The sequence below is a fragment of the Herpailurus yagouaroundi genome, unplaced genomic scaffold, assembly GCF_014898765.1.
Source record: "Herpailurus yagouaroundi ecotype Mexico unplaced genomic scaffold, PumYag 184, whole genome shotgun sequence".
NCBI classification, from domain to species: Eukaryota; Metazoa; Chordata; class Mammalia; order Carnivora; family Felidae; genus Herpailurus; species Herpailurus yagouaroundi.
This window is the reverse complement of record NW_024412415.1, coordinates 33,505,974-33,517,530: the sequence shown is the minus strand read 5'-3', so window position 1 is coordinate 33,517,530 and position 11,557 is coordinate 33,505,974. Positions and strand designations below refer to the sequence as shown.

The 11,557-nt window shown below is 52.9% G+C and overlaps 1 protein-coding gene across 6 annotated transcripts in view; it reads left to right on the top strand.

The window, feature by feature from the left end:
* ANP32A (acidic nuclear phosphoprotein 32 family member A) overlaps positions 1-11,557 on the top strand; it is a 39,336-nt gene extending 27,779 nt beyond the window's left edge. For 4 of the 6 annotated variants that reach the window (XM_040493094.1, XM_040493091.1, XM_040493093.1 and 1 more), the window contains exons 2-7: positions 4,491-4,640; positions 4,851-4,973; positions 7,021-7,219; positions 8,420-8,517; positions 11,080-11,143; positions 11,402-11,557. In XM_040493094.1, coding sequence (XP_040349028.1) covers positions 4,491-4,640; positions 4,851-4,973; positions 7,021-7,219; positions 8,420-8,517; positions 11,080-11,143; positions 11,402-11,463 — 696 coding nt within the window. In that variant the 3' untranslated portion in view covers positions 11,464-11,557. Of the gene's footprint in view, positions 1-2,120; positions 2,145-4,267; positions 4,380-4,490; positions 4,641-4,850; positions 4,974-7,020; positions 7,220-8,419; positions 8,518-11,079; positions 11,144-11,401 lie in introns of those variants that run through there. The other 2 variants (XM_040493097.1, XM_040493095.1) reach the window with 2 other exon arrangements.

Here is an 11,557-nt window from a genome sequence, read left to right as displayed (position 1 = left end):
AGAGGCAGAGCTCAGCCCTCAGGGACAGAGTCAGGGTCCTCAGCCAGCCAGGTCCTTGACCTGTTCGTGTAGTCCAGTGCACCCCCCGCTGTCACAGAGACCCCCGTTGGGAGGCAGAATCAGACTGAGAGTGACTTCGATGACTGTGATCAGGACTGCGGTGTAGAGAATAGAGAGGAAATGGTCACATTTGAGAGAGCTGTGAAGACAAGATTTCACAGTTTTGAAACAAGCAACGGGTTGTTCCTTAGAGTAATAATGTGTTTGTGTTTAGCACGGACGTTTCAGCTCCCATTGGTGAGAAATGATTGCTGTGTCCTTGCTTTGGGGACAAGTTTTTCAGGAAACGCTGGAGCCGGACAGTCTGATTTCTTGGGAAGCTTCAGTGGCCTCCCCACTGACCTCTCGCGAGGGCTGAGTGTGAACATGCAGACTCCTCTTGGGTGTTGACACCTGAGGAGTGAAGCCTAGAATCCTGTGTAGTTTTGTCCATGGGTGTTTGAAAAGCTTCTGCTACCAGCAGAGTAAGCCAGTTGTTGGGCTAGAGAGCAACCACATTCAGATATTTTTAAAGGGCCAGTGAAGCTTGGGAGAGACTCTCAACCCAAAGTACAAATTTCCAGTTTAATTTTAACTTTGCACTTAGCTCACACCCAGGATTTGGCAGGGGGAAGTGGACCTTAATTTTTTTTTTTTTTTTTTTTTTCTTTTTTAAGGCGAACACACCCTGGATGTAACAGGGATATGTTCTCTGCCTGGAAGGGCTTGGAGTGGCGGCCACCGCACAGAGACGGGAGGAAGTGGGTTGGAATTGGATCAGGAGCTCAGAGTGGATTTGAGGAGTGCTGGGCTGGTTGGAGGTTTACAAACGTGGGAGTCTGTCCTGGAGCTCTAGGAAAGGGCCACCCTCTGTGGACCCAGGGGGACCCGGGGGACGTGCGTGGAATGACTCCAGATCACCTCTTGGGCCGGTGTTTTTGTTTTTTCCTGTTTGGTCACTTTCAGGCACTTCACAGGTGGCTTACCTGCCATCCCCAAAGTGACAGTCACTCCCCAAAGCAGCAGTGGGTTTCCCCCTCGTGGTTTTTGGGCTTTTTGGTGATATCAGCAGCCGCAGTGTCTGAACCTTGCCCTTCTCTCACATCTTTGATCTCACCCCAAACATTGCCGAAACTCTTGCCAGGAAGGAAATGCAGAAACCAGTGGTGGTCCCAGAGGCCCCGCAGACCTGACCTATAACTGGCCACTGCTGGCACTCCAGAGGGCATAGACTTGCCCAAGCAGCTGGAAGCAGCCTCTTCCCGCTTGGCAAGAGCAGGGTGCCAGGTCCCCCAGCCCCTCTCCACATCCTTGCTCCCTAATCGCAGTGTCATCTGAAGGAGGGCTGGCTTGGATTTTGTTTTGGTTACGGAGGAAGTGTAACCAGGGCGGGGACTGCCAGGAGCGGTCCCCACCCTGCTGGTGGACCTGTTGGAAGGGGCTTCAGGAGAGCTTATAGGGTTGAGTTGGGGGAGTCTGGGAGAGCGCGCCTCATATTTGGGAACATCTGAGGACCAGTCGGGAGCCAACACTGACCACCTTGGTTCACTGCATGGGGTCTTATGTCCATTCCAGGGGCCATTAGGATAGGTGGTTCTGATGTGGCTGTGGAATGGGAAAATCCCATTCCCACCAGTGAACCAGCTGGTGCCAGCAAAGCACTTCAAGGGGGCCTGTGCAGGCTCTGGAAAGATCCGATGGTTCCTATTAATAAAAACATTAGTGGTAGCCGCTTGCATATCATCCCCCGGGAGGAATGGCCCCCATTTGGCGGTCGTGTGGGGTGCCAGGACTGGGACCCCGTGCCTGTCCGTAGAATTCCCAGGCAGCGCCGTGCCTCTCTGGAAAAGAGGCTGACTTCCGGGAGGAATTCCCCTGACTCCCAGCCCCACCACCCCCATCTCTAAGGCTTTCTTTTCCTTGGCAAATGGTCGTTAAGAGGAGAAGCCCTTGACCCGTCTGGAAAAACCACATGTCTGAAATCTTTGAGGGTGGACTGGAATCCCTGCTCGTATTTGCCTTTCTCTGGTGGAGCTCCAAGAATCTGCAGCGCCTTCCGAAGACCGCAGGCCTTGTGGCTCCAGAGTTTGGTGCAGATGAAGGAGGTGGGCCTACCCCCTTTCCCGGCGCTGTGAACCTCCCTCCGTTTGCCCTGCTCCCCTAAGGCCTGGCTTCTTGGCTCTACACTGATTTCCTGCCCTAGGGCAGAAGGCCTCTCAGGATTTATTCCCAGGCACTCTTGCCAGTGACCTTGAGAAGGTGGCTTGACCTGGACATCTGGCCTCTCCTGGGGACTGAGGGAGTGGAAAAGGATTTAACTTCTCCCATCCCAGATCCGAGGGGAAAGGCAGGACTTGGCGGCCATTGCCTAGGCCCAGAACGGGTCAGCTCTGGGAAGGAGCTCCTGTGCCTGGCTTTGCCCTTCCTGGCAGATTGCCACTGTCGCTGGGCTAGGCACACCACCTCTGTCTGCCAGGGAAGAAGAAAGCAGGGTAACTGTGGCGGCTCTGCAGTCCAGATGTGCCCCGAGCGCCCCTGGTCTGCCTGCTGACAAGGGTGGGCTGAGAAGGGGCCCAGCAGGCCCACTGTCGATTCTGTCCCCCCAGGTTTCTGCTTGGCCTCGAGACGCCTGAGCAGGAGGGAGGATTGGAGGACTGTGGCAAGCCGGTCATCCTGGGCCCGGCAGGAAGGTCTAAGCAAATTGGCCTGCTCAGGGGGCCGGAGGAGCTCTGGACAGGGGCTGGTTAGAACAGAAGGCCATCTGCTTGTCCAGGAGAAGAAAAGGCTCTGAGGGGCTGGCATGACCCTTCGGACAGTGTGGGACTGCCATTTGGAAGAACTAGATCGTACTGTCTGAACCATCCGTGACCAATCAGAACCTGTAGGGGGAAGTCCTAGGGGGGCAGCAGATCCCGAGATGGTGATGTGTGTTTCCTTGAGGCTGTGGGGAGCAGACAGGTGGGGATGTTGTGTCCAGCACCAGATGCGGCCAGGAAGAGTTACCTTTAAGGTGCCTGCCAGCCCTGGGTGGCCAAGGAGCAGCCAGACTGCTGGGGCAGGAGTGGGTCACCGGGGCATCCTCCTGGAGGGCTGGGCACCCTGGCTTCCCTTGCTGACTCCCCAGAGACGTTGAGGCCTGGGACTTGATGTGTTCCTCAGCTTGTCTCCCCACCATCTGTACTGGAGCCTGGAATCTTCCCTTCAGCAAAATCTACCTTTTAACCACCTAATGAGAAGTTGCTTTTCATGAGTCTTTTTTTTTTTTTTTTTTATAAACAAGTACTAAGGTTTTGGTGGGGGGGGGGTGTTTTGAAAGTTCATTTATTTATTTTGAGAGAGAGAGAGCGGGGAAGGGGCAGAGAGAGAGGAAGAGAGAGAGAATCCCAAGCAGGCTCCACACTGACAGCAGAGAGCCTGAGGTGGGGCTCAAACTCACAAACCATGAGATCATGACCTGAGCCAAACTCGTCTTTCTACATCCTCAGAAATAAAGGATTTGGACCCAGATTGGAGTAAGAAGAGAAAAGAAGAGACTCTAAGAACTCCAGCGGCAAAATTGCCTCCAGGGAGTTTTAAAGAAGGGCCAGACAGGGTCACAGAGGTGCTTCCAAAGACTGACTTTTTGTACTTCGACGACCTCAGCATGCATTAAGGGGCCGTCCTAGGGTTGCGGATTTCCATTCTTTTCCTTTCACATCTGTGCTCAGGACCCGAAGAGCAGGGTCTAGAGATGCACTATCCCGTACGGTAATTCTAAGTATCTTTTTACATTTAAATTAAGGAAAATGAAAGTGAAAACTCAGTTCCTCAGTCTCACCAGCCGGGTCACAGGTGCTCAGTGGCCACCCTCGGCTAGCGCCTCCTCTCTTGGCCAGAGCAGGAGGCATCCATCGTTGCAGGAGGTTCTGTTGCACGGGGCTGGTCTAGAGAACGGAGAGTGGGGGGCTCCCTAGTCTGCGGCCCCTACCAGGGGCCAGGCCAAGCAGGTGACTGTGGTGACGAGTGGGCAGGCTCTGGCCGGTGAGCTGGTGAGGGTGGCGTACGTGTGTGTCTTGGGCCCCGTCCGCACGCCGAGGGTCACAGGCACACGGAGGCCGAAGGAGGGGAAGTAGCTGGCCGTGGGAGGTGGTCAGGCTGAGGCCACAGGGCCTGGGAGGAGGGCGGTGGGGATCTGACGGTGTGGCTGGCGCCGGTGGGAAGCTGGGGGCTGTGGCGGCTTATTTTTAAGGGGAGTTTTGGAGAAGTGTGGCCGTGGCGTTGGAACGAGACCACCATGCCCGGAGCGTGTGCCCACCCCCTCCATCCTTCCCCTCAGGACCGCAGACGGCAGGAGGACCTGGGTGGGTGCTGGCCGCACGATGCCCCTGAAGAGACAGAGGAGGTGCAGCCTGCAGTGTAGGACGGACTGACTGCTCTTTGGGTCTGACCGCCCGCTGGCCTTCCCTTTGCAGGTGAAAGAGCTCGTCCTGGACAACTGCCGGTCAATCGAAGGCAAAATCGAGGGCCTCACAGATGAATTTGAAGAACTGGAGTTCTTAAGTACAATCAACGTAGGCCTCACCTCAGTCGCAAACTTACCAAAGTTAAACAAACTTAAGAAGGTAAATAGAGTCTAGGAGTGTGCGCGGGGAGGAGGGGAGAGGGTCGCTCGTTGCTTGGTGTTGAGGGGGCGCGAGCGAAGGTGAGGCGGCCGCGTGCACCAACACGCCCGTGGTCGAGGCCCTCAGACGACTTTGAGGGCTGGGCACCCTGGGCCCTCCGCCTTCGTGTTAAGAGCTCTTTCTGCTTTTTCCCCTCCCTGCCCTGTTTAGCTTGAACTAAGCGATAACAGAATCTCAGGGGGCCTGGAAGTATTGGCAGAAAAGTGTCCGAACCTCACGCATCTAAATTTAAGTGGCAACAAAATTAAAGACCTCAGCACAATAGAGCCACTGGTGAGTCTTTCGGGTCCTTCCCTCTCCTCGGGGCGGGAGGGGGGAGGAGGTGATATCAGGGAATACTACTTTTGCGTTTGTAGAATGTTTGGGGTTTGTTTCTTCTTTTCTTTTCTTTTCTTTTCTTTTCTTTTCTTTTCTTTTCTTTTCTTTTTCTTTTTCTTTTCTCTTCGTTTCATTTCGTTTCTTTTTCTCACTTCTCTTACTTTATTTGACTCTCGTGTGCTATGAGATCAACTTGGAGCTACTATTTCTGCCTTGTCCGCAGAGAAGCTGAAGCCTAGCGAAGTTAAATGGCTTGAGCAAGTTCACACTGCCAGAGTGGGTAGTCAGGGGGCCGGGTGGGGTAGGACCCTGGCCTCAACTTCTGGTCCAGTGCTTTTCTTCTTACAGTTTCTGCTCAGCTTTGGGAACCTGAGCTTGGTTCATAGTCCCTCGTTGGGGAGGGAGGAGCCACCCAAGAATTAAGCTGCCCCTGGGAGTGGCCCACCTGTTTTCTCCTTGGATTGCTGGCCTGAGGCTGGTACCCCCAAATGGTGGGATGGCCCCCCGGATGGCACAGAATGGCATGGGGCAAGAGCCTCGATGCAGGCCTTGCTCTGAGGGGCAGAGAGCGACTGAGCCATGGTCTCTAGTCCTTGGTGTGATAGTGACCAGGGCCTCAGAGATGTGGGCCGTGTTTCTGGCTCCTGTTCATTTCCATAGAGCTGAACACACCCCAGACTTCATGGGTTTACTCACCAGAAAGGGACAAGGCATGGTCACAATAACAATTTCTCCATTACCTGGATCTGAGCGAGTGTGTTCCCTTGAATAATAGCTTTCTTGACATACGGAAATACTACCACGTTAAATAAGCATTCTTACTGCAAACATACACGTAAGAACCCTCTCACAAGCCATCCACCTTAGGGTCAGGGAAAGGTCATGAGGGTATTTTGCCAAGTTTGCCACACTTCCTAGGTTTACAGAGTAGAAGTTGGGGCATCCCTCAGTTCGGGCTTGTAGGGTTCTTGTCCAAAAGGCACTCCCTGCCCTCTGTGGACGCTCGAGGGGCAGGTTGATGGGCCAGAGCAGCAGAACCAGAAGCCGGCACATCTTTCCCAAGCTCCGACTTCGCCCGTTGTGGCGTGGAGTCAACTACGAGTATATGCGTCCCACAGAACTTCTGTTTAGGTCTTCCACCAACCTCCTCGGGCAAAGCGAAACTATTTGGATCTACCTGGAAGCCTTGATTTCGTGATTTCCTAGGAAGATCTTTGAAGTTCTGTATATGTGTATTTTGGGAGGCAGGTGTAGAGACCAAGCGTACGTGTATATAAGACATTGTGACTCGGCTTACGATGAAAGGTCTGACCTAGACAGACAGACAGACACACCCTGTTCTCCCTGCACAGACCACACACGGTTTTGGAGCTTCTCCTTCCCTGGTTATCAATGTGATTGATGCCTTACGCTCACCTCCTCAGGCTGGGGGAGGGTGTTGGGCTCGCCCACCCAGACCACAGCCCAGACTCCTTCCCTGCCCTTGACCTGCTGAGAATGACTTCTCGCTCCTGAGATCTTGAGAGCAACTGAACATTAGTAATCACTTCTACCTCATCGGGGCCGTGAGGATAAACTGAGTTAATACCTAGTGTGCTATGTGAATGGCCGTCATCCACACCATCATTAGTAATAGACACATCAGGAGTCTCTTTGTTCGTGGCGCCTTTTTCGTTCCCCTCTGGCTCCTTCGTCACAGGGGCAGCCGCAAAGCTCTTGGCTGGAGCCCCAGGGAGCCCCGGGTTAATTTGAAGCCGGTCACTGACACGGCCTAAGCTGTATTTGCAGACTAAATGTGTTGGCCTTGGATGGAGCTTCAAAGGCCCTAAAGTCCGCCCTCCCATTTTCCGGGTGAAGGAACTGAGGCCCACCAACCAGGGTGACGGGGCTGGGCAGAGCAAAGCTGTTTCCTCCACCTGGCTCAGGCCCCCCTCCTACTTCCCCCCTGCCCTCCCGCCCTCCCACAGATCATTCACTGTCGACTTCATGTTTCTGCTTGCAGAAAAAGTTAGAAAACCTCAAGAGCTTAGACCTTTTCAATTGTGAGGTGACCAACCTGAACGACTACCGAGAAAACGTGTTCAAGCTCCTCCCACAGCTCACGTATCTCGACGGCTACGACCGGGATGACAAGGAGGCCCCCGACTCAGACGCCGAGGGCTATGTGGAGGGGCTGGACGACGATGAGGAGGACGAGGATGGTGGGTGTCGGGGGGTTGGGGTGGGGTGGGGAGAGTGGGGCTGCTTTGCTGCCACCATCCCTCATCTTTCTCACTGGGGCTCGAACCCCAGAGCGGCATCGTGACACTGCCTGATAGTGCGGTAACTCTTTAAGAAATCTAACTAAACCTTCCCTTCCGGTTTTTCCTCTTTTCCGAAGTCCCCACCCCCGGAATGAGATCCTACAGTGTCTCTCTGTAGTGTGACCGTGGACTCCCCAGCCCAGGGCTGGTGAGCGCACAGAGGAAGGTGGGGTGTGGCCTGAGGGTTCCCATTCACCTGGGTGTCCAGCAGTGGAGATGAGGTCATGAGCTGGAGAGGTTGTGGGGCCCCCTGGTGGCTGCAGCCCACAGGACCACAGGCGGGACCTGCAGGGTGTGGATGCTGGAGCCCCAGGGGCCCCCAGGGGCCCCGGAAGTACAAGAGGCTGCTTCGCGTGGCATGCTGGGCCCCCTGGTGGTACGGGGAGGGTGAGGTTGAGCCGTGAGCGGCAGGACCTGCAGGGAGGAAGGAAGGAAGAAAGGAAAGGAGCGTGTCCTGTCTCCTTCCCCCCTGTGCCAGCGTAGTGTAGTTTCCCAGCGGGTTCTTCGTGGCCACAGTAACAGAGAGAGTTGAGACATTTGGCCCATTAATTCAGACATAGGATTTTTGAGTTTCCTTGTTAGGTCAGATACTCAAGACACCCATTTGCCTTAGTTTATTCCATCTTGTGGTATGACAGGAAGGTCCCAGGACAGGACTCCTGAGGCCAGGTTTCTAGGCCCACCTCCGCGGCTAACTCTGACGTATGACCTTGAACAAGTCACATCCCCCCTCAGGGACTTGGATGTTCACCTTTAAAGCAAGGAATTTGGCTAGATGCTCTTGGCAAATGAATTGACTTCTCTGCCTTCCTAGACCCTGTAACTTGTTCCTCTGATCCAGCGAGTTCTCTGTGGGCTGAGCCTCCACCCAGGAACTTCTCGTTTTTGTACAACTTGGGAGGAGGGTTTAGCTTTTGGATGACCCTAGGGTGTGTTCAGTCACACTGGGGCTTCCAGGCTTTGGGCCTGAGTGGGCGTGGGAGGGTCCTGGGCCCCACGGGAGACTACCTGTATGGAACACCCATGCACAGCCCGGGCTCGTGCTGTGAGGGAGGCGGGCTCACCACCAGTTCCCTTGTCCCCATTTCTGCTGCACAGAGGAAGAGTATGATGAAGATGCTCAGGTAGTGGAAGACGAGGAGGATGAAGAGGAGGAGGAGGAAGGAGAAGAGGAGGACGTGAGTGGAGAAGAAGAGGTAAGAGGCTGAACTGGGCAGGGGCACCAGCTCCCAGAGTCCCCCTTACTTGCTGCCTATGACTCCGTCCAACTTAAAGGCCTCAGTGATCGGCCTTTGGCAGCCACGAAACCCTGGTTGGGGAAACAAGACCATTTCGGGGCCTTTTATGGGGCTGCTGCGGGGGAGTCCAGGCTTGCAGCCAGCCCCGGGAGAGGAAGAGGGAGAAGATTCCGGAGGCAGGTCAGGAGGGGAGCCATGTGCTGGTAGAATAAACCTAGCCCTGGTTTATATGCGAAAATTAGTTCTTAGGGAATCCACATCCTTATTTTCTGCCTTTTTGCATTCATACGTTAATTCAGATATTTACTGAGCACTTAAGAGTGTGTTAGAGAAAATCAAAGACTGCTTTGAACTCATGGGTGATAGGAGAAGACCCTGCTTGGTGCCATTCAGAGTGACAAGGGTCCCTAGCACACGTGGAAATAGTGCTGTGATCCTAATACATTGGCTTGCTCCCAGCGTCTTGACAAGGTTTGTGTGTGTCTGTGAGGGTTACTAATAGCACAGTCTGAGGAGGGCGGATCCCAGCTCTACCATTTGCCGGCTGTGTGTCCCTGGACAAGTTCCTTAACCTTTCTGAGCCTATTTCTTCATCTGTAAGATAGGTATTGTTTTCCATCTGAGTTGTAAAGAAGGATCAATTCAGTGAATTCTTAAGAGAATATAAAAATTTGTAGGTAATAGCACTTACTATTTTAGGCTTTTACACCCTTCTCCAAGGTCTTGTGCTAGGTTTTGTGTTTGGATGTTCGGAGTCTCTCTGTAATAGTCATTTTCCATGACTTGTTCAGAATTCTAAATCAGCTCTTCCTGATTACGAAAGTTAGACCCAGAAGGGCGCCTGGGTGGCTCAGTCAGATAAGCCTCTGACTTCGGCTCAGGTCATGATCTCACAGCTCATGGGTTCAAGCCCCGCATCGGGCTCTGTGCTGACAGCTTAGAACCTGGAGCCTGCTTTGGTTTCTGTGTCTCCCTCTCTCTCTGCCCTTCCCCTGCTTGCACTCTTGTCTCTCTCTCTCTCTCTCTCAAAAATAAATAAACATTAAAAAAACAAAAAAGTTAGACCTGGAGAGGCTGAAAGTGAGAACAACATGGACAGGGTACCTACCTTCTCCGATTTCCTGTCTCTATCCTGCCACAGACCCATTTGGACAGGATCTCCTGCCCACCCCAAACTTAGGAGAGGCACAAGGCAAGGCAAATAGAAAAAGATCGGCCTTGTTCCCGCCTAGTTCTGCTGCTGGGTTTCCCTTTTCCCTAAGTGTAGGCTGCAAGAATATTGCAAATATTTAAAAAATAAAGACTTAGAAAAACAGTCCCCCCCAGGACAGGGCAGTAAGTCATGTTGGCTAATGGATTTTTCATCTTGCGCTTCCTGTCACAGGAGTCCCAACGTGCAGGGTTTTGTTGTAGGTTTTTTTTTGTTTTTTGTTTTTTTGGGTTTTTTTTTGTAATCTCATTGACCATCTGCAAGAGTTCTAGCTTCCAGTGAAGTTGAACTTACACACAGACCAAAAAAGTCTTAGCAGACAGACTGAAAAACTATTTGGTGATCTTCTAAAAGGATATGTCTCTTGACAAAAAGAAGGTTCTCATCAAGATCTTTTTATTGTATTTATTTTTTTTAAGTTACTTATTTTGAGAGAGAGAAGAGCATGAGCAGGGGAGGGGCAGAGAGAGAGGGAGAGAGAATCCCAAACAGGCTCTGCACTGTTAGCTGAGACCCTGATGTCAGGCTTGAACTCACAAACGGAGAGATCATGACCCAAGCTGAAACCAAGAGTCAGACGCTTAACTGACTGCCCCACACCAGATTCTTCTTAAACTATGGGTTGGTTGCCTGATGCTTTAGGAACAGTGTTCAACATGTAGAGATTCAGCTAGCATAGGACTTCAGAAGCAGCGTAAAACAGGGATCCTGTGCTGAGAATGAATTCACACACCTTGCTGAATCTCAAGGAGCTGGGAATGATGTCCTCCAGGGGCCTGGGATTGATCGTCCCCTCCGAGTGATCCAAGTGTGCAAGGCGGTGGACAGGCTGGGTAGCGTGAGGTTGAACTTGCCCACAGAACCTGGATTTGCTAAAACCGGGGTCTTCCCTTGAAGCGAAAACTACTTTGAGGGCAAATAAAAGCACGGCTGGCTTGTGCATGACAGAGTCGGCTTGGGGAAGTTTCTCTCCCGAGAGCGCACAGATTGGAAAGCTGCTTGAGTTACAGGGACTCCAGGTCAGAATTCTGAACTGGGTTAGCATCTGCCATCCCCCCAACATTGTTTGCAGATACTGTGTGTGATGTGGGCGGTTTCTTCTGGAGAAGGGGTTCAGAGCTTTGTCATTTTCTCAAAGGGATCCTTGATGCAAGAGAACGTCTGCTTTGGATCCATCCTGAGGTGGCAGGTTCTTGTGAGGCTCTGAGAGGCCCCCACCTTCTCGATCTCACTGTCTGGGGAAGTGGCCTCTTCAGCGGGTCCCTGGGCCAGGGGCATCACTAATGTCTGCTGTCTGTATTCTCTTCCAGGAGGATGAAGAGGGTTATAACGATGGGGAAGTAGACGACGAGGAAGACGAAGAAGACGTTGGTGGTATGGCAGCCTTTTTACTCTCAGCTAGCCCGGCCCCCTCGGTCGGCAGCGGACCGCACAGGCCCTGGGGACCTGCCCGAGGGTAGAACACACCCATCCGAGGCCCCCGTGCCTCCCTGGCTTGCAGATCTGCCCCCTCAGATCTGCCAGGGATGGCCCAGCTTCCCAGACGTATGGTCCCCTGGTTTCCCAGCAGGTGGGTCGAGTGAGACGCAGGCTCAGTGTTTTAACCTAAACGCCTTTTCCTTCCTCTTCCAGAAGAAGAAAGGGGTCAGAAGCGAAAACGAGAACCTGAAGATGAGGGAGAAGACGATGACTAAGTGGAATAACCTATTTTGAAAAATTCCTATTGTGATTTGACTGTTTTTACCCATACCCCCCCCCCCGAAATCCCGCCCCCCGAAACTTATTTTT